This window comes from Ammospiza nelsoni, chromosome 2 (assembly GCF_027579445.1).
Source record: "Ammospiza nelsoni isolate bAmmNel1 chromosome 2, bAmmNel1.pri, whole genome shotgun sequence".
Lineage (NCBI taxonomy): Eukaryota > Metazoa > Chordata > Aves > Passeriformes > Passerellidae > Ammospiza > Ammospiza nelsoni.
Window position 1 is genome coordinate 30,621,479 of NC_080634.1, and position 21,845 is coordinate 30,643,323.

A 21,845-nucleotide genomic window follows, 5' to 3' on the forward strand; every position below is an offset into this window, starting at 1 on the left:
CCCATCTCCTCAGAATCCTCATATGCCTTTATCAGCCTGACTAAACAGCCATCTTGACCAACATCATGAAGTGACTTTAGGCAAAAATGCTCACTTGTCTTTTTTGCTTTAGGAGCAAAGTAACTAAACTTTTCACTTTCAAAACATTTTTTTTCCAGCCTGGAATCATGGACAGGAGTCTTTAGTCCATCTATTCCAATTTCTGATGCAAAGCAGGACAAAGGACACCAATGTCACATGTGGATAAAAGATGTTTAAAGACATCTTCAGTGTCTGGCTGAGAACTTGCACATGATTGCAGGTGAGCCCTGTGCCCTAGGTCTTTCCAACCCTTCTGTTCTCCCAGCAAGGTCAGTCATTATTTCTTGCTCTTGGATGTATCTATGCATGGCTATGTGCATCTGGCAACAGAAATTATCTTTTGACCCTATTCAGAAATACTCTGTAATGCCTCTTGGCACTTTTGACTGAGATATTTAGCCCTTTTGAGAGTCTGTATCATTTCTATGTATCAAAAATGGTGTCAGTTTTGTCTGTCAATTCCTTGTCCTTCTATAAATATTCCTTAAACTGCAGATTTTTTCCATTCCTTCATGATTTCTCGCCTCCTCCCCCCTCCGCTGGCTCCTCATTGGCTTTTGTCCATGCCCTGTCAGACTAAGCACTGACGTCATCTGCTTGCCCATCCACCCAGGCTGTTCTTTAACTGTCTTCCCTGATGCTTTTAAAAACTGACCTCAGCAAACCACAGACTTCAGCAGCCAGTGCCTTTTTCCCAGTGTGGAGGTTACTGCGCTTCCCAAAGCGCCGTTTGCGGGAAGGCAGCGACAGCGCCGTGCTTCACTTTCAGCCTTGCTCGCTCCGACTGCCCAGGCAGCCTCAGGCTTTGTGTGGGGGCTTGCTCATCCCTGCAGCACCCCAGGCACCCCACAGTTACTGTGCTCCAGGTCATCTGTGCCTGGAACTGCAGCAGTGCTCGGCTGGAGATCCTGTCAAGGATCCTCCTTATTGCTCACTGCCCAGAAAATGCTTCATCATTCCCTTCTGAGCACATTCTGCATTTTCCATATACAGAGCAGACTTATCTGGTGAGTGCTTCTTTTTTTTGCCCTTGTTTTGATTATTTTCCCAATAAGAAAATATTACTGTTTGGATTGATTTTTCTTTAAATGTAACTAGAACAGCATGCTAGTTCCTTGCACATTCAAGTATTGTTATTTTTCTCTGAGGTGATATGAGCAGCTGAAGACCCTTTTTCAGACAGCTGAATTATTCTGTTGTGCTGAATTATTCCTTTTCTCCTAAGCACAGTTGCTGCAGTTGTTACAAGGATTATTTTTTGTTATTGTAGGTCAAGCTTTATTACTATTTCTATTAGTTATTCTTATTTCTAAGTACTTTTGTCACATAGCCACTTACTCAAGGAAGTTCACTCACTGAAAGTTATCTTATGTTACTAAATCACAGCCTTTTTAAAAACTGGAAAAATACTGCTCTTTCCACAATCTGCAAGTTCACTTATTCTAAGAAGTTACAGGACAACACACAGCTCTCAGCTGTGACATTTTGTTCTGGCTGATGTCTCAATTTGTTTCTCAGTTGATCCCTTGTCCTGAGGCAACCATCAATCTTTACCCAGTCTTCATCTGTCATAAGAACATCTAAAATCACTGCCTTACTTGGGCATTCCATCACTTGTAAATTGATGAGAAAATCCCCCTGGCACAGCATATTCTTTGGTGTCTCAAGCCAAAGTCTCCTATTGACAACACAGTTTTTCTTGTCAAGCAAAGCAGGGAGGTATTCACAAAATAAATCAACATGTTTTTTTGGGGAGATTCAGGAGTATTTATAGAAGGCCCTTCACTGCCTTGATGAAATTGTGCATCAGAGCATGTTTGGCTATCAGCTCTAGAGTGAATATCACTTTTGACATTGCTTGTAAACCAAATTCACAATGGCTCTTGCCTATTCCTTTATCCAACAGGTTCGACTGAACTAGCAGTTCTACCATATGGCCGTGACCCTTAAAAATATCAGTTAACTACATTTCTTCCTACCCTGGTGATTTCTATTTCCTCTTGCACTTTGCCCAGACGCAGTCTGCTCTCGAAGCTGGAAATGCTGCCTCTCCCCATCTGTTGTGACACTTGTCCAGCTTGATCATGATGGCTTTACCATCACTCCTAGCATTAATCACCATGTGCAGCAGCTTGCCAGATGTTTCCAGGAGCCTGTCCCTGCACCATCCAGGTGTATTTCCAATGAGACAGTACCTCCACCGTGTTCTGCATTAATTCTGACCTCTCCTCGTGAAAGGAGCTTTCTTCCCTGCAGCCAGAGTACTTGACCTACTTGGTTATCACCTGTGAGTTCTGGGGCACCCTGTGTCACAGAACTGAGACACAGCAACCATAAATGTATGAAGAGCATGGCCAAAGGTAAAGGCTTAGGATAAAAGTCAAGCTTCCAGATCAATCTGAGAAACAAGAATGCCTTTCATCACAGCTTTGTCCTCTCCTAACTCCTGAGTAAGAAACACGATAAATAAAATAATACAACAGGTTAGCTGGAATCCAAAGGTGTTCTGGTGAAGGCTGTCAGCATTGCATTTAGGTCCATCCAAGGAATCCTGATATGGGGAAAGATAACTCACACCACGAGTCATGTGGGATGAGTGACAAATGCTTCCAGCAGAAGGGTGCTGGGTGGAAAATACAGGGCCTTGACTGACTCGACAGACAGGTCAGACTCTCTCAGTGATATGATCTAAAAGAGATAGGATCCAGGAATCAGTGAAGGGAGGGTGCAGGTTCACTAAACACAAGGAAGAAGATGTGGGCTACTTAGTGGTTAGGTTTCCTGAACCCACCGAAGCAAGTAAAGCACCATCCCACCCTCATGTGGTCAGGTGCAAGGAAAGTGATGCTCCCCACCCTCCTCTCTGTGGGAACATCTGCTAGTATTTATCAAGAAATTCAGTGGGCCTGGTCAGAATCCCAGAATGGGTAGGGGTGGAAGGGACTACCAGGGGAGTAATCTGGTCTCAACCCCTCTCCTCAAGCAGGGTTGTCCCAGACCACATGGGACAGGATTGCCCCCAGACAGTTCTGGAATATCTGCAGTGGGGGAGACTCCACAACCTCTCTGGGCAATCTGCTGCAGTGCTCAGACACCTGCACAGTAAAGAAGTTCTTCCTTTGTTCACATGGAATTTCTTGCGTTCCAGTTTCTGCCCGTTGTCTCACATCTTCTTGGCACCACCAAGAACAGGAACCTGGCTCCTTCCTCTGACACCCAGCCTACAGATACTTATGGACAATGATGAGGTCCCCTCTCAGACATCTCTTACCCAGCCTGAACAGGCCCAGCTCCCTCAGCCTTTCCTCATGAGGCGCTTCCTCACCTAATGATCTTCATTCCCCTTTGCTAGACCTGCTCTAGGAGCTCCATGTCTCTCTTGGATGGAGGAGCCCAGAACGGGACACAGCACTGCAGATTCCCCTCACCAGGGCTGAGTGGAGCATCACCTCCCTTGCCCAGCTGGCAATGCTCTTCCTAATGCATCCCAGGATTCCAGGACACACTGCTGGCTCACAGAGAGCTTCTTGTCCACCAGATCCCCAGGTCCTTCTCTGAAGAGCTGCTCACCAGCAGGTCAGCCCCCAGCCTGTGCTGGTACACGGGGTTATTTTTCCACACATATAGGGCCCTGCATTTGCCTATGCTGAATTTCAGAAGGTTCCTCTCTGTCCATCTCTCCAACCTGTCCCTCTGCAGGGCTGCACAACACTCTGGAGTACTGGCCACTCCTTCCAGCTTGGTGTCATCAATGAACATGATGAGAAAGCATCTACCCTTCATCCAAGTCTTTGATGAGTAAGTTAAACAAGGATGGGCCTGGTACTGAACCTTGTGGGACACCACTAATGACAGGCCTTCAGCTAGACCCTGTGACCCTCTGGGATCTGCTGTTCAGCAAGTTCCCAATCCACCTCACTGTCCACTCATCCAGTCCTCACTTCCTAAGTTTGTCTATGAGGATCTTGTGAGAGACAGTGTTGAAAGCCTTGCTGAAGTTGAGGCAGACTCAAATATCCCCTGCTCTGCTCTCCATCCATCCAGGCAGTTGTCTTGTGGTAGAAGGCAATCATGTTGGTCAAGCATAATTTGCCTCTAGTGAAGTCAAGCCGACTCTCCTGCTCACCTTCCTGTATTCCACATGCTTAGAGACAACCTCCAGAATGAGGTGCTCCATCACCTTGTTGGGATTGAGGTGAGGCTGACTGGTTTCCTGGGTGCTCCTTCTTGGCCTCTTTGAAGAGTGGGGTGACATTTGCTTCTTTCAGGCCTCAGGTCCCTCTCCTGCCATCAGACCCTTCAAAGATGACCACTATGGTGTTCACCAGCTCCTGAGCACTGTGGATGCATCCCTACAAGGGCCATGGATTTGTGGATATCCCATTTCCCTAGGTGATCTCTAACCCAATTCTCCCTGCCCAAGGGAGAATCTTCCTTCCAGCATTCCTGAAGGGTAATAAGCTGATGAACCAGTCTGGCTAAATATTCAGTGGAAAGACCTTCTTGCCCAGTCCAGAGACACAATCCTAAAAAGATGGTCTAGGACAGATGTTCAAGAGGTCAGCACTCAGCAGCCACAGTGCTGAGCTGAATGCTGGCAGAGGGACTGCCCAGATGCCTCCTGCCATGGAGCCCCATTCAGTCTGTGCTCAGACTGTTCTTGGGCATTAAACATTCACATTAATGCACGGACACTGAGCCAGACAGGACTTGATACTGCTTCCTGAGCAGGCACTGCCGAGAGGTGTCCTGGAAAAGAGGTGACATTGGGGACTCAGGAAGCAGCACTGCACTGAGTAGTTCCTGGACATCACAGTTTCCAGCAGGGCACATGGTGGAGAAAAGCAGGCTTCATACTCCTCAAAGAATGAAAAGGAGCCCAGAACTCAGTAGATGGAGGGACCACATCTCATTTCAGCATTAAAGATGTGCCCAGCTAACACTGGGGCCTTGAGCTGTGCTTCCCACACTGAGGAATTGATGAGGCAAAGGATCCTTGCTGCATATCCTGCCAGAGAGATCTTGGAGTCTGTCAGACTGGTGGGGGAACAGAGCCTCTTGCTGGTGATACAGTTCACCAGGGAACAGCATCCTGCACACACGGGTGGTGGAGATTTTGGTTTCACTGCAGATGGAGTCCTGGCAGGCAGTGTGGGACCAGGGTCACCACGTATGCTGGGACATGGGTGTCTGGCACCTGCTGCTCCTCTGGGCAATGACTGCTCGAGGCAGAGATGTCATCCTTCTTTGCTTCATTCCTGAAATCTCTCAGGGCATGTTCTCTGCAGTCTTCTAGGTTCCTGAAGCAGTACCAAGGCAAAGGTATGCACGTCCCGGATTATGCACGGGGGAAGCCAGAAGTTGTCAGCCACTCACAGAACTCTCCACAGGAGAGAAAGAACAGAAAACACTGCAAAGATGCCTACAGGAAAGGGGACTTGCATGAAACTGAAGAGCCTCCAGACAGGATAGGAAGTGATCCCTGATCTACTGTGTGTATGAGGCATCATCACTTGAAAGCAGAAAACTGAAATAGTAAAATATTTCCTTGGGCTTTAGCTCTTTTAGGTAGAAAAATAAAGAGAGAAAAGGGAAAGAAATGGAAACAGTTAACAAGGTGGCATAGAGGTGAGGGCCATGGCAGGCACTGAGGCACGCACCTCCCATCTACCCACACATCCACAGGCAGCCAGGGCTTCTGCTGCTTCCCAGTGCCCTGCTGCTCCTGTGAAACACTTTCCCAGCTTCCTGCAAGATAAGATGGCAGTCAGGAGCTGCAGCAGACCACAGGCCGAGGAACTGCCATTCCCCAGCACGAGCAGGGCTCCACCTGCGCCCTGATTTCCCGTTTCCTGCTCAATTCTTCTGCCATTTGCAGGGACTCGCCTCCCTGCCTGCTCTAGGCAGCTCAGCCCCCGCTGGAATGCCAACACATGCCTTAACACATGGGGCAGGCACGAGCAGAGCAGCTCACCCTGCCCAACACGGACACTGTGCTGTGGTGCATGGATGCCACAGCACTCCCAGCTCAAGCACCCAGCAGCATCAGCCACTCAGCCACTTCTACAGAGAGAAACTCCTGCATCCCTCAGCCCCCATTTTATCTTCCATACATAATCCTAGAAGTGATCCAAAAACTCTACTGCCATGTGCTTTCTCCTCCCTTCAGTACCTTTAGTGGGAAGCGTTTTTTCTCCAGAACTTCACCTGCCTTGGCTGTGCAGGCTGTGTCCACTTCTCACTGCATCATGCTGCGTCTCTGGAGGCTGCTCGCTCCCTCCTGACACCCTGCCAGGCCCCAGCCTCCCGTCCCCATCACTGGAGGAGCCAGCCAGGAAAATGCCACAGGAAATGGTGTGACAGGGGATCCCCACTGCAGTTACACTGAGGTGGGATATGGGACTGAGGGCAGGCAGGAAGGTGCTCTGGGATGCCCTGGTGTGGCAGAAGAGGCCAGGAAACAGGAAGAGGTTCACAAGCCAGGATCAGTTCCATTTTCAATCCTTCAGCCTCTGCATTGATGATGCTCCAGGTTAAAAACAAGGCACCCCATGCAGCACCAGGGCCTGTTGAGGGCCAGTGGCTCTCAGAACAGGGATTTCACCACTGTCCCATCCACCATGGGGAGACCCACTGATGGGGGCTTGGGGTCTGGGGGACCACAGCCCCGCCTCAAGCCCCATGGCAGCACAGGAGAGGCCACACCCAGCGAAGCTGTAGAAAAGGAAATTGTCCCATTTAATGACCTCGCCCGCGTAACACAGACGTGAGCAAAGCAAAGTGCACAGTGAGTGGGACTCGGCCCCCGCCCCAGAGAAGGCCTGGGAGGCTCGGGGTGCCCAGCTCGGCGTGGGCAGTGCCAGCCGGGTGCCCGGCCAGCAGCAAGGACAGGGAGAGCCCCGGGCTCGGTCCAGTTGGCACCAGTGTCAGGTCCAGTTTGCAGGGAGGTATGGCTCTCGTTGGTTCCGTGAAGCGCAGGGAGGGCAGGGAGGGCAGGGCAGGTGTGCCAGGACGGAGGCCGGAGGAGGTGGGTCTGGGAGCACGTCCTGCAGAACGCCCCCGTGGCAGGTTTGGAGCCTCCCTGCCCGAACCACGGCTTACCCAAAGCAGGGAAAGGGAACGGAGAAGGGGCTGAAGGCGGAGCAGCCCGGGCAAGTGCCCTCAGGTTTATCTAGCTATTCCCATTTGCAGGGTATCCGGTGAGGGGGTGTGTGGGGTCTGCCAAGCACCCCAAAACGGGAGTGAGCCTGGGTGACAGACGTTTACCAGCAGTTCCACGTCCCTGACAGTCTCTCCCAGGTGTGACTCAGGCAACCCCGTGCCAGGAAGGGGGTCCGAGGGAGCCGGGCCTCCCCTCATTATCTGATGGAAGCATCGCTGGGGGGATCACGGTCGGACTCCTCGCTCTCCTCATTCGGGGCCGACTCGCTATTGGAGGTCGGGGTGAAGGCAGGAGACTTTCTGCAGAGAAGCGTAAAGGGCAGCAGTCACAGCCTCGCCCAGGGGGAGGGAAAGGACCCATTTTGGTGTGGGGCAAGAAGGACAGAAGCTGAAACGCCCTTTGGGCATGTGTGTGTCTGCAGGAATCCCCGGGTGCTGGGAGGGTGCTCCAGAGGACACCATTCCAGAGCATGAAGCAGAGCTGGGGGAGATGCTGGAGGGGCCTGCCCAGAGCAGGAACCTGACAAGGTGTGTAAGGCCAGGGGTCTGTGGAAGTCCACCACAGGGGTCCCCAGCCTGGAGCCACCCTGGCTCCACAGAGGCAGCTCCTCTCTCCATACGGTGGTCTGGCTTCCTATGTCAAAAGTGACTCCTGTGTGTCTCCTGCCTTCTGCAGGGGCAGCACCATGAGCTGTGTGGAGGCCAGCCAGGGGTCCAGCAGCCTCTGGGAACTGCCCTCTCTCCACACCACATGAGGGCAGGGCAGGAGCTCTGCCATGTCCTTCAGCTCCCTCCCACCACCACCCCAGCTTCAGACCCAGAGCCCGGGTGTCCCTGCTGGAGCTCACCTGTCCCCAGACTGGGTGATGAGCCGCCGGCAAGTCTCCATCTGCACATCCAAGCCTCGCTTCATGCTGCACATCTCCATGTACTCGTGCAGGTGCCGGTTCATGTCATTTTTGGCTGTGGCCAGTTCCAGCTGCTCAAGGGAAATGGTGCAGAGATGATCCCAGGGCATGTGGTGCAGGGCAGCGGGCATCGCCAGACTAAGGGCTGTCACCCACATTACCAGTGACCTGCTCCAGCATAGTGCCTCCCTCCCCCAGGGACCCACTCCCCCATTTCACACCCCTCTGTGCCATGGCTCCCCCACCTCCTCCTCCTCCCACCTCTATTTGGTCGATGGTTTCCTGGTACTCCTTCTCACGGCTCTTGAACAGCGACTCCGTGTCCTTGATCACCTTCTCCAGGCTGTCATCCTGCTGCTGAGGAGAGCAGACAGCAGGTTTAGAGGCAGGGAAGCGTCCAACATGAGGAACCAAAGGCAAGAGAGAGACAAATCAGAGAAAGAACTGGCAGCACAGGGAAAAGAGGAAGAAATATATACAGTGTAGTACAAATAAGACAGGAGTCAGTCCTGTCAACATGGACTTGAGAGACTCAGGACTCTCCACACTGGGCAGTGACCACATCAACCCAAAAAAGCCCAGCATTGCACTGAAGATCTGGAAACCATTCCTGAGCATGATCCATCCCCAGGGGCCTGCCAAGGGCCAAAGATTTGGCATGACAAGGGCTTTGGCCAGACTCCAAGAGCCTGCTGCACAGTTGGGTAGGTGGGCTGGTGAACATGAGCAAGGATCACCAGAGAGCAGTCCAGGCAGAGGCAGTGTTCTGTTCTGGATGGGCTGTGGCTCTCCCCACATGTGTGCACCCCGCCCTCAGCACACCCCTCAGGCTACAGGTCCCTGTCTCTGAAAAGGAGACCTCAACAGGGATGCTGTGATGTATTCATGCAGAAAAGGCAGGAAAGCATCGTGTATACAGGCCTGCAAAGACAAAGGGGCTGAAATCTGGTCTTTGAGAGAGCATCTTCCCAGGCTCAGACAGGATCGAGTGTCCCAACCCAAGGAGAGCTCAGGGCCCCGACACCGCCGTTACCTCCCCCTGCACCTCTGCGGCTGCAATGGCGTATCCAGAGAAGTCCTCCCAGAGGAGCAGCGTTTCTTCTGTCTCCTCCCACGTGAGGCTGTCACAGTCGTCCTCAAAGTCATATTCCCTCCTGGGCACAAGGGAACAGCATGTCAGCACCCAGCAGGAGAGCACAGCAGGCAGGGGGCTGTGTCGGTGCCAAAGCCTTGCACCCGCTCACGGGCAGGGCTGCAGCTCTTGGGGGTCTGGCCAGGAAGAACTCAGGCGTGCCCAAACCCAACAGCTAATGGGGAAGGGGCTGGCTTTATGGTCAGGAGCCCCAGCAAATCCAGGCACAGATTCCCAAAAGGCAGGACAGGGGGCAAGAGGAGGGGAGCTGGACCAGCTCCCACTCTCAGCATAGGTGGGCTCAGGACTCCCAGGGGGTCACAGTCCCACTGTGCCACAGAGCACAGGTGAGCACTCTCCACAGCAGCATCTCTCATCTGGCCCTCACCCGGGAAGGGAAGGCACAGAGCACCCCTGCCCTCCCCACCCCAGGGCCAGCAGGGAGCCTGGTGCTGGAGCCTGGCTGCACAGCACGGGCAGAGGTGCGCAGCAGCCGCACTCACAGCTGGTTCAGCATCCTCTGCATTTCCTCATTGATACTCATGGCCGTGGTCTCATCCTCCTCCTCCTCGTCGGGCTTCCGGGAGGCATCGCTCTCCGACAGCGAGGTGTCCTCGTCGCTGACCTGCCTGCGCTCCCGCTTCCGCCCCACCGAGGCTGGGACCTTAACGGGAGACAAGTGCAGAGACTACAGAAACGAGGCCGGGTCCGAGGGCAGGAGCAGGGAGTGGGCAGGAGATGGAGGGGAAAGGAATGGTGGAGGGACAGAAAGGCAGGGAGAGAGAGAAAGACAGAAAGAAAGGAAGGAAGAAAAGAGAGAGAGGAGAGAGAGAGAGATGGGCTCGTTATGATCAGGTTAAAGATGGGTGCAATGGATAAAACATGGTTTTAGCATTTTCTAAAATTAAAACTAAGCAACTAAAGATGGAATCTATGAATTTGATGAGAAAAAAACAATGTGGTTTTACTGCAGAAAAACTCAAATCACCCACCACCCCAGTCCAGAGACAGGGAAACACAGTGACAGAAACAGGAAAAAAGAGACAGTCTGAAAAAGGTGAAACATGTCAATATTTATAGGCCGACCTTTTTAAAAGAAAGTTTAAAATTTTTAAAATTTCTCAACTGAATGGAACTAACCAGTTGCTTCTGTAGGGACAAAGAGCGAGACAGAAAAGCAGCAACATCCAGAAAGAGAAAAGAGACAGAGACAGAGAAGAGAGACAGAGAGAAGATGACGGAGAGGGGAAGGGAAAGGAGAGAGATGGAGTTAGAGACAGACACTCAAGCAACTTGTCTCCCTCCTGCAGCTGCTCCCCTAGCACTGGGGGGTCCCCGGGCCAACACAACACATCAGCACGAGGGTGAGGGGACTCTTGATGTCCAAAGCAACATCTGGAGCATTCCACCTCCACTCTGTGCCGTTTTGCCTGGTCCTCCCGAGAGAGACAGAAAGCAGGGGACCAGAAGGAGCAAGGGCGAGGGTGACCAAGCATCTCCCCTGGCAGGGGGCTGGTGTTGTCTCTTCTACCTCCTCCTTTGGGATCTCTCCTCCCCAGAGCTGGTGGCTGAGTCGGGAGCAGCAGCGGGCGCTCCTCACCTGAAACATCTTGATCATGTCCTCGCAGTTCCTCTGCTGTGCCACATCACACAGCTTGGCAGTGATGTCGATGCGACGGCAGATATCCATGTCCACCTTCATGGCCTTCTCCTGGATCTTGGTGTCCAGCTCCGTGATGTTCTGAACCCACAGCACCACAGGAAGGGGACAAGGGAGGAATATTAGGCAAGACAGATGGCAATCGATGCCCCCATGCTCCCCCACATGCAGGACTGCTCCCTCATCCCTGCTTTGCTCACTGTGCCCCAGACCAACCCCACCAGTGCTGGATGGATCTGCTTTTCCACATAGCCACACCACGTGGGTAGGACACTGCTGTGGGGTTGGAGAGGGATTGGGGACTCACATTGCTCATCAGTCCCTTGAAGACAACAAGCTCTGCCTTGAGTTGCTCCACCTTCATGGCCAGCTCCTCCTGGCAAGCTTCAGCCTCCTGGGCTTCCTGTGCCAGGGCGAGAGAGATGTGCAAATCAGCACCAGTGTGGGACATCAGGGGTGCAGGGCAGGGGGAACAGCCAGGCTCACCTCCTGCAGCTCAGCCACCCGGTCCTGAAGCTGGACACGCACTGTGTACTCCTCTTCCCATCTAGGGAGACAAACGCCGCTCAGATCCCATCGGCCTCGCCTCGCTGGCTGCCAAAGGGAGAGCACAGAGCGGCAGCTGCTCACCCCACAGCCATCCGAGAGGGGGGACCACAGCACTGGCCCGGGAAGGAGAACGTGCCCAGGAATGCATGGCCTCTTGTTTTCGGGCCATGGCAGCTGCCAAGCCCATCGTCCCCCCAGCCACAAATGCTGTCCCACCCACCAGGGCCCGCCCTGCGCTGGGGGGAGCTGGGGACACCGACCGCAGGCTCTGCCGGCAGCTGGGCCGCACACCCACGGCCCCTCACAGCCATCAGCCTCTGCCCTGAGCCCCACAGCCCTGGGCCACAGCAGCTCCAGCCCTCACAACAGCTCTGCAGATGGACTGAGGAGCTGCCCCCAACTGCATCACTTCTGCGACCACGTCTGTGTGTCTGTGGCGCTGCAGTTCAGGCTGTCCAGCAGCACAAACCCTGATCCTGACACAGAACCACCCCACAGTGAGAGTGACCACGATGTGCACCAAGGGCTGCTCCTCTGCCTGTCCCAGTGCAGAGGGCAGGGCCACAAGAGTCCTTGGCTCCACTGCTGCGTACCAGGTTGGATTAAAGAACACTGTGTCATCCCACAAGGGAGCAGGATGGATTGTGCCACTTTAGGCCAGGCTGTCCATGGGTACTGGGCTCTGCAGCTTTGCAAAAAGCAGAGCTGCAAGGCGCCCAGCCTTGCTGTGCAAAGACACATCCCCTAGCAATTATTATATTACATTTCAGGGCATGAGCTCAAGCTCTTGGGTCTCGCTGCAGTGTTGGCCCAGCCCATGGTCTGTTGGGAGGCCATCAAGCCGTGCTGCCCTTGGCTAAATGATGATCCCATAGAGCAGGGGGCTGGGAAGTGCTGCTGTGCGGCGTGGGGCAGGGCTGCTGCATTCTTACCCAGCTCCTGGCTCTTCTGGGAGAGCTAGATTTTTCTGAGAAAGCGAGATCACTCTGGGATAACAACCAGAGCTGGGCTCTTCCTGATGCTGCGAGGTCTGGTTTCTATTTAATGCCTGCAAGCACCAACACAGACACTGCGACTCTGCACAAGGATGTGAAAAATCTCTCCTCTCACTTACCCAGACCAAGTTTGAACAATAAATCCTAAGGTCTAGGAGGCCAGAAAGCATATGAAAAGCCCTCACATTTGTTATCTTGGGGTATCTGGACAATCTGACGACATGGGAGAGCCCTGGCTTGTGAATTTCTGAGCTCTTAAAGCTAGCAGTGCTGCTCCTTACTCAAACAAGGACAAAAGTGTGCACTCCTCGTGCTGGTGTTGGAGTTGGATCCATACCACAGCTTCAGAAGGGGAATCAAAGAGTGTTCCCATCCCTTTGGGGAAAGAGAGATGAAGGGAAAAGAAAGGAGAAAGTTAAAAGGTAGAATTGCCCTTATATGGGAACTGCTCAAACAAAGCCTCCCTCCCCAGGGACAAAAATGCCTTCCGCCAGAATAAAAAAATTTCAGCATCTTCCTTGGTGTGGCACTGCCTCTTTTTTGGTCCCCGCCTCCCTCTGGGTCCCTATATATCCCAGACTCACTGGGGACCTAAGGCAGAGCTGCAAATCCTGGTAAGAGCTCATTTCACACCAATGCTGTGGAAGAGAGTGGAGGCCACATACACACCGGCTCAAGGCAGGAGAAAACAGCGATTCACCCCACCAGGGACAAATCCATGCACCCATCCACTGCAAACCTCTCTCCCTCCTCTCCTGCCTGGCTCCTTCTGCCCTGCTCCCTCCTGCAATGCACCACTCCTAATAATAACCTGCCTGCAGCACTGCGCCCGCAGCCGCCGCAGGTCGCTGCCAGCTGGAAGCAAGGCTGCCCCGCACAGCCCCACGGCCACCCGTGTGCCAGGGGGATGCTCCTGCACTGCTGCACAGCCACAGACCTGCCCAAAGGCAGGCAGCGAGGGCAGGAGGGTCCCAGCTGCACACACACCTGACCACCTCCCTGCCAGCTAGGGGACAGCTCTCCCAAAGCCAGGGATGTGGAAAGATGCAGGGCTGTCCCTGCCAGGTGTGTCCCTTTAACAAGTCCACTGAGAAAAATCAACAATTCCCCCATCCTTTAAGTCCTGCTCACTGCCACAGGCACTGGGGTGCTTCAGCCCATCCTGCAGGGTCACTGCACACCGGGGCTTTGGGCTGCTCGAGGCTGAGGCTCCACTTATCCCCCTCCTGCCACATCTGAACTATGCTGGAGCTCACCTCAATGGGGATGGCCCTGCAGCCTGGCACAGCTCCTCAGAGGGCAATTAAAACAACAAAAAACCTTCTTGAAGCATTTTAATAAACAAGGGGGCTTACAAGATGATGGAGAGACTTTGTACCAGACCTTTTGCCTGCAGTGACAAGAGGTGAAGGTTTTAAACTGAAAGAAGGTAAGTTTAGATTGGACATAAGGAACAATTTTTCATGATGGTGGTGAGACACTGGAGCAGGCTGCCCAGAGAAGTTGTGGATGGCCTATCACTGGAAATGTTCAAGGTCAGCACTTTGTGCAACCTGATCTAGTGAAACCTCACAGCAGGGAGACAGGACTGGGTAACCCCTAAAGGTCTCCTCCAACCCAAACCATTCTGTGACTCTAACACACTGTGTTGTAGCACTGCTCACTCCACACCTCCAGGGCGTCCTTGCAACACCCAGGATTAGAACCACTTGTGACTACAAGTAGTAGGTGTAGCAGACAGCACAAACGTGATGAGACTCCCAGATCCCCAGCACTTAGCAGGTCTGTGTGATACTCACAGGCACCCTTTGCCCCTATCCAAGCCACCTAATTTCAGTCTGTTCCTCCCAAGTACAGCTCCTGTGAGCCTCTCTCCTGCTGCTGCAACTATCCTCATCGCTCCCTACAGCCCCCACAGCCCTCCGGGATCCCTGACTTGAATTCCAGGCCCTGTGTATCCAGAGAGAAGCTCCTGCTGCACTGCTCCAAGTGCAGTGGGGTGCACAGCAGCAATGCTGTCCTGAAAAAAGCACAAGCTCCAGCCCCCAAGCCAAGGGTAGGAGAACTGGGAAGTCCTGTGTTAATATGGCCCCTTCCATCTGTCTCCAGGCAGGTGGCAAAGGCACGACACCAGCTGCACTGTCCCCATGGCAGATCACAGCCCACCGTGGCAGGGAACTCTCGGCTCCCAAGGGATGTTGGTGTCAGCCTCCAGCATGGAGAAGGGTGTGGAAATGGAATCCTTCTGTCCTATTCCCCTGTTTGGGACCTGGCTGTACCCGTCACAAAGTTCCCAGTGCTGGAGAGGGTCTGGGGGTGGGGTCTGCTTCGCCCCAGCTCCTGGTAACACGCTCCAAAAATAGATCCCACCAATAACATTGGCTCACAGCAGCTTGTGGTGCCCCCCCATCTCACCCTCTGCTGCCTTCCCTGCAGCTCACTTGCCAGAGCAGGACAACCCTGCTCAGCTCTCCGTTCTCCCAAAGTTTCAGCAGCACCAACAAACCCAACCTGGTCCCCTCTGGCTGACCCACTTTGAGACTCAAGCTTTCCTGGCCAAAAAACTGGCTCCAGCTTCCCACTCTGTGATCTGAAAGTGCAATGCAAGGAGTGCTGCTCCCCTCTGGAGAAGGAGCCTGACCACTTGATAATAAAAGGCCTTAGATACATGCAGCACTTGGTGGGAAAGAAGAAATGCCAACTCTTCCTTTCCATGTGCCTTGCTCAGTGCCTTTTGAGCATCTGAGAATCAAGTTTGCTCAGCCTAAGCCTTATAAAGCCAAAAGCATAAGGTGTCATCTTGGACCCCAGCCCCGATTCTGGCACTGGAGCTGTGGCCGTGCAGAACGGGTCGGTGGCACAGCTCCCGTGGGGAATTGGGTGTGGAATCACAAACTTCCTAACTACTTCTAAAGCGCCACAGCGTGACTTCTGAAAAGCCCAGAGCAGTGGCTCGGGCGGTGTCAGCCACGGCGCCGCTCTCGTCCTGACCCCGCCACGCCAGCCCAGCCCGAGTTCATCCTACGTGCGGATCCGGGAGCAGCCTCGGGAACCGGCCTGACACAAAGGGAGCCGCGGCCACCCTGCTCGGGAAAGAAGAACCGGCCAAGAGATTAGCTCTGCATTCTGCTTCACCCTTCTCCAAGGCACATGCCAAGCCACAGCTATTTTGGGTCAAGAGGAAAGCCCCCGAGGAGTGGGGTGTCCTGCCTCGGCTCTCTGCTGCCGAGGGGCCAGCTGGAGAGTGCTGGCGAGGGAAAGGGCCTAGGAGAGGCCGGCCACCCTGCTGAGGGGCTTCCCGACACCTTCCCACACATCCAGAGAACTCTTTCCTTCCCAGCAGCCTTCTCCAATCCAAACCCGCTCGCTGCTGCATGTCCACCTTCCTCACCTACTTTCAGGTGCTCCTCCTCCCTGAGCATTTCCAGATCCCCTTGGCTTTAAAATACAGCTCCTGGAGTTGTTCCTTCCCTGCCTGGAAAAGCATTTCTAATCCCTCATGCCAGGTTGGTAAGATGGAAAACGTGTCAAGGAACATCCCAAGAGGGTTCGCACACCGGGTGCCAAGGGAGGGGACCCAGGCACAAACAAATGCTTTCAGGGCTCCACATTTTCCCCATGCTGCCTGCAGCCCGTGCTCCCGAGAAGTCCGGCCAGGACTTCTCCTTCTCCTTCCCTCCCTGTTTCCCCCTCACATGTCCCACCGGGCAGAGCCCTGCAGCGACAGTCTCGGTCCCCCGGGGACGCCGCTCCCGCCGCCCCTTCTCACCTGCGCTTGTACTCGTCGCGCTCCCTCTTCACCTTGGCCAGCACGTTGTAGAGGGCTCGGATCTCGGGGGTGATGGTGTCGATCTGCACGCCCACGCCGTCGGGGTGGACCCAGGAGACGCCGGGTCCCTGCACCAGGGTGGTCTCGGGCCCCGGGCCGAGCCGCCGCGCTTGCGAGAAGGACCAGATGGTGCCGGGCATGAAGCGGGAGCCGGCGGAGTAGGCGGCGGGCTGGCCGGGACCCCCGGGGCGGGAGCCGGGGGACCCCAGCGCCCGGGCCGAGCCCAGCCCCAGCCCCGGCGCCAGCCCCAGCCCCAGGGTGCGGATGGGACCCACGAAGCCGGTCTGCACCGCCTGGTCCCGGCGCGGGGGTCCGCGGCCGCGGCCGCCCGCCCCCTCCTCCAGCGCCTGCTGCAGCTGCTTCTCCAGCTGCCGGTTGCGCCGCTCCAGCTCGTGGACCTTGGCCAGGAAGCAGCGGAACCGCAGGTTCAGCGTCTTGAGGACGCTGATGTTGGAGCCCAGGTCGTTGCGGAGGGCCATGGCGGCGGGCGGCGCGGAGAAGGGGCCGGCGGGCGGCTCCCCGCCCAGGGGCTCGGCGGCGGGCGGCGGCGGCGGCAGCTCGGGGCCCGCCAGCCCCTGCTGCTCCTGCGGCAGGAGGAAGAGGTTGGGGCCGAAGAGCGGGTTCATGGCGGCGGCGGGACGGGGCGGGGAGCGCCGGGCGGGGGGATGCGCCCGGCCGGCCCCGGCGGCGGGGGCGCGGCTTCCGCTGCGGCGGGGATGCGGCGGCGGCGGGCACGGAGAGCCGAGAGCCGCCCCCGCTCCCGCCCGCTCCCCGCCGCCGGCCCCGGGCGGAGCGAGCAGGCGAGGGGACGCGGCAGAACCTCCCTTTCCTGTGCCGGCCCCGTCTCTCCCGCCGAGGGGCGGCCCGGCCTCCCCGGAGGGTTTCGGGGCGCCCCGGGGCGAAGGGACGCGGCCCGGGCCAGCAGGATTCCCGGAGGGAAGTCCCTCTCCGGCACCGCTAGCTGAAGCCCCGCCTGTTACCGATTCCCGTAACTAGCCCAGCCGCAACACAGTGTGCTTCTGCCTCCTTTTAAATATTTTATTCTTTTTTATTTTTGGTAGAATTTAGTGCTTTCCCAGAGCTGCCCCCCTTGAAGAAGGTATAACTTTGCCTCTGCGCCCCAAAGCCTCTCGTTATTCTCTCTGGAGCCCCCCCAGACAGCCCTGTGCCCGCCGCCCGCCCACGGGCAGCTGCCGCTGGACAATGGCGAGCCAGCGGGCAGAGGAGGTGTGTGGATGGAAGAGCCTCTCAGATATCATGCTTGGCCTGCAACCGGCTTCCTCCCTCCTTGTTCACAAAGCAGCCTCGGCTCTTGCTTCGTGTCCCTTATTCCAGCCTACTTTAGGTCATTCCCTCTCAGCCCCTGAGCCCGACCCCAGGTGAATTCTGCAGAAAGCGCTGGCGTCGCCCCTCACCCCATTATCCGGTGGGAGGAGACTGCGCACAAATCGATCGCTACATAAATATTTTATGGCTGTGGACACCTGTGTTCCCTTGCTGTCTGTGTGCTCCTGGCCCGTTCCCCCAGGATTTGAGGAGCTGAGCCGAGCGTGACCCTTGCACAAAGCAGCCTCTGATGTCTCAGCTGAGGCATCGGCAAGGGGTGAGCGAGCAGTGGGATGGAATTCAGAGATGCCCAGCACCACACTAGCTGAGCTCTGTGGAAGGAGCCGGGCATGCTCCAGTGGGGCTACAGCCCTTCCCTTGGGATCGGAGGTGTGGCTCAATCCACACTGCCAGGAACATCCTGGCTTCACTGAGGGTGGCCAGCTTTGTGAGTCTTGACCAAGAGTCTGCCTGCTGCATGCTCCCTGCTGCTCCTCCTGCAGGGCTACAGGTCTCCTCCATACCTCCATTACTCTTCTGCCATCCTGACCTGGGAGCAGTCCAAATCAAATTTGTTCCCCTCTCCTGCCTTGCCATGTCCAGCATCAGTTGTGTCCTGTGGCCTGCCTATCTCCCTTGTCCTGCCCACAACACAAGGCTCCCCACAGCAGCCCCCAAATGCATTTATAATACTTCCTCTCCTACCAGTAATCATCTGTATCCTCCCTGGCACACCCATGACCTCTGAGATGGGCTTATGTTGGTGAAGAAGCGAGCTTTCCTCTTTGTCATCTCCTTTTTAACTCTTCCTCTTCTCAAGCAGATGTTCCTTTGCTCTGCCTCTGACTAGGGAGGCTGAGCAGTGGCAAACAGAGCTTTTGTCCAGGGAAAGGAGGGCAGGAAGGCTTTCCTCATGGGCAGGCAGAAGAGATCCCCATCTTCCAAAAACCAGCACTGCAACAGCAGCTGGTAGGGAGCAATGTGCCTGGCAGCAATGCTACCACATAAACACCCAGGGAAAAGAGAAGGACAGACGGACAAGAGGGATCCCAGTCAAGAAGCTGGTTTTGAAGCAGCAGTGACAGTTCCTGCTCGGAAACCTCCCGGCATGTGACTTTCAGCCGCTGCTGACTCCCTCCTTCCTGCTGCCACGTCCTGTCACCCGCCCCCCACGCTGCCACAGCCTGCCCGTGTGCCTGGCAGCCGTGCCAGCATCCTCCCCCTCACCACTGCTGCTTTACCCCTCCGCACCCTGGCACCTGGGTGAGCAAGGTCAGACTGGGGGCATCTGCTGCTGCTGCATGCAGCACAGGTGAGAGCAGCACCACAAACTGGGCAGCAAGTGCCTTCCAAGCTCTGCTTGGCCTCTCGCTGTCCGGCCAGGGAAACCCAGCAAGTGGAGCTGATTAATGAAATGCCAGTGGAGGAAGGCATTGCCATCCATCAGGAAAAGCTTTTTTTACCAGCAGGCCAGCACAGCCCTGGAGCAGGTGGTGGGATCTCTGTCTGTGCTGGTTCCTGGGGCCCAGCTGTGCAAGTGCAGTGACATGAGCTAGTGCTGGGACAACCTCCCTTACAGCAGGGACTTACAGACCTCCAGCACCTCTTCCCACCAACATCCTGCTGCCTCCTGGACAGGAGGCAATGTGGAGCCTCCTTTTTTCTCCAACTTTGTTTGCTTAGGATACTTGCTGGGGTAAAGGATTCCTACTGATGCAGAGGGTGGCTGGGGCAAAGGGCCACCTTGTTCTAGTTATTCCTGCAGAAGCCCAGAAATTAGAGAAAATCCTGCTACCCAGGGGACCACCTCTGGGCCTCAGTCTCACTGCAGCACAACAACACCTTCTCCTCATCTTCCCCTCCTTGTTCACCTAACACCTGGCACTTCTCCAGACCCTTCCACTGCTCCTGCTCCCACTTTATCAGCTCAGGGTCAACAGTGGCACTGCTGGGCTGCAGCTGCTGACATGCAGAGCTGCTCGTTGCAGCTCTTAAAATCAGTCCTGTAGCCAATGTGAAAAAAGTCACTTACTTGCAAACATGGTGGTATTTATCTTCCACGGATTTTAAGGCCAAGGAAGAAGCACTGCATTTTCTGATTCAGTGCAAATTCCTGTAGTTCAGATCAGGTACTCATGTGGGACTCTGTCTCTAATTGCTGACAGCACAGTAAAAAGAGATTAAGCCTCTACCACTATCCTCCATGGGCAAATCAAGGTAGGTTTCCAGCTGCAAGCCCCTATTGAAATCACCTGTCTCCCTTGCCTTTGCCCAGCTGTAACATCCATTACCAGGCTGAGATGCTCCTCCTCTCCCAGATCTCAGAAGCTCTTGGTAGCTAACACATCCTCCTTGCAAAGGTTCTTCACAGGTGAAACCTGTCCAGATCAGCCCCACAGCTTTCACAGAGGCTCCTTTTGGAAGGCACAGGTCTCCTTGGTGTGTCTGTACCCCATCTCCCTGCTCCCCTTTCCCTCCAAGTACCTCAGTGGTACTTCGTTCCTTGCACATCACTGCTGAAGTATTTCTGTGTAAGCTCTCCACGTCTTCCAACTTCCAAGATTCTTCACTGAAACTGACCCATAAAATTGTTTCTATCCACAACCAGAGGGAGGTGTTGCAATGCACGCATAACATCTGGGCCTAGCAAACTCATCAGCCCAGTCAGCTGCCTGGATTTGGGTGCAAATGTGGAGGAATTGGTGCAGAGGAGCAGTTGCCAGCAGCAGCTGGGTGATGGCCACACGTAACACACAGAAATGTTCCTATCTAACAGCAAAGGAGGGAATGGATTTTTTTCTAAATATACACAAACACCAGCCCAGGAGGGAGTTTTGGAGCCAGATCTTTGTGAGAAGGCAGCTCTAGGCAGTGCTAGAGCCCAGGACCCAAGTGACTTTGCCTTCTCAGCAGTTCCCCCCTGACCCCATCAGGCAGGTGGGGCTTGCAGACATCCTCCCCAGGAGCTCTCCACATCCTCCCCAGCAGGGATGGACAGCCTGGGGGAGTAGGATCCACTGATGGGACTTTGGCCATTTGTGGGTTCAGCCCCTACAGAAGTGTCTGTATCTCTGGGTGTTATGTGCAAAGCAGTGTGTGCAGGAAGATCCAGATTTCATACCCAATATGTCCCTGAAATGTGCAGGGCAGGGTTTCAGCCCCTTCCTCAGGATACAGGCAGACATGAGGCAATGCAGCCAGAGGCAGCATGCCTGGCCCAGAACAGACATTACAGCACATGACATCACTGGAGTCAGTGACCAACCCTGTCACTGCTGGAATCTTTCCATTACATACTCTTGTCCCCAGAAGTAATTTTCCTTCCTGCACCAGCCCAAGGGTGCAGCAGTGCAGGGCTGCCTCTCCCAATGTGCTGCTGGAGCCTGCAGGGCAGGAGCTGCCAGCTAGCTGTCTTCTTTGTGCCCTGATAAGTCTTCAACAGTTTGGGGAGAAGGACAGCAATGCAGCACAGAGGAACAGATATCACGACTCCTCTCAACAAGCTTTTAATCTATGACAGCATTTTTACCCCTCAGATCTGCTTTCAATCTGTGCTCTGCCTCAGTTCTTGCTTTGCTGTGTCTCAGCTCCTGCAAGCCTCGTTATCAGCAGCTTTCAGATATTAAAACACATTAAAGGAAGGTACTGAAAGATGATCCAGCAGTCACATTCTCCAGAAATCTCAGCTTTCAGGTAACAAAAGATTCCCAGAGTAACGAGGTGGCTGCAAGCACAAGCCTAATGTGACCACAGCCTTGTACCAGAATGCAGAGGAAACCACCAAGTTTTGTCCCCAGCTGCTGCATCCCCAGCGCTGCCTCTGAAGCTCAGTGGTGGCATTTCAATGTCGCATTCAACGTTATCTCTCTGAGCAGTGATAACTGCAACAGCTGAAATCAAGAGCAGGAGATCAAACCACCAAAGAGAGATGAAAATTTATCCCATCTCTTCCCAGCTATAACAAAAGGTTTGCAGGCATGCTGAGTGATTGGAACAATGCTCAGCAAGAGAGAAGTTTTCTTGACACACTTAAAGCAGCAGCTATTCCAGCATTTCAGGGCTATAGTTCAACCATAATTTGGACATTTGCTGGAAAACAGACAGTTACCCTGAGATTCCGGCCAGGAAAACTCTATCCCTGCTGATGGGGTTATCAGGATGAAGTGGTTCTCAAGCTGAGGCTGCACACTCACATGGTTACCTC

At 54.6% G+C, this 21,845-nt stretch overlaps 1 protein-coding gene across 6 annotated transcripts; it reads right to left on the reverse strand.

The window, feature by feature from the left end:
• Positions 1-6,796: 6,796 nt before the first annotated feature.
• Positions 6,797-16,956, reverse strand: IFFO1 (intermediate filament family orphan 1). 6 transcript variants are annotated; one of them, XM_059465868.1, is made up of 10 exons: positions 16,256-16,956; positions 11,429-11,489; positions 11,250-11,345; positions 10,883-11,023; positions 10,369-10,431; positions 9,786-9,970; positions 9,184-9,304; positions 8,412-8,507; positions 8,091-8,221; positions 6,797-7,542 (listed from the first exon to the last, which is right to left on the reverse strand). In XM_059465868.1, exons 1-10 carry the CDS (start codon positions 16,939-16,941, stop codon positions 7,440-7,442), a joined length of 1,683 nt encoding a protein of 560 aa, XP_059321851.1. In that variant the 5' UTR covers positions 16,942-16,956; the 3' UTR covers positions 6,797-7,439. The 6 variants fall into 6 exon arrangements, with proteins under 6 accessions (XP_059321851.1, XP_059321850.1, XP_059321849.1 ...); XM_059465867.1 differs by lacking the exon at positions 10,369-10,431 and having other exon boundaries at positions 8,412-8,504; positions 9,786-9,946; XM_059465866.1 differs by lacking the exon at positions 10,369-10,431 and having other exon boundaries at positions 9,786-9,946.
• Between the last annotated feature and the right edge of the window lie 4,889 nt (positions 16,957-21,845).

Excerpts from the sequence above, each read along its gene's own strand:
- IFFO1 (XM_059465868.1), bottom strand. The coding sequence starts at position 16,941 with ATGAACCCGCTCTTCGGCCCCAACCTCTTCCTCCTGCCGCAGGAGCAG. Across the intron at positions 11,490-16,255 it reads CGCGACGAGTACAAGCGCAG|ATGGGAAGAGGAGTACACAG; the intron begins GTGAGAAGGGGC and ends TTGTCTCCCTAG. Across the intron at positions 11,346-11,428 it reads GGGTGGCTGAGCTGCAGGAG|GAAGCCCAGGAGGCTGAAGC; the intron begins GTGAGCCTGGCT and ends GCCCTGGCACAG.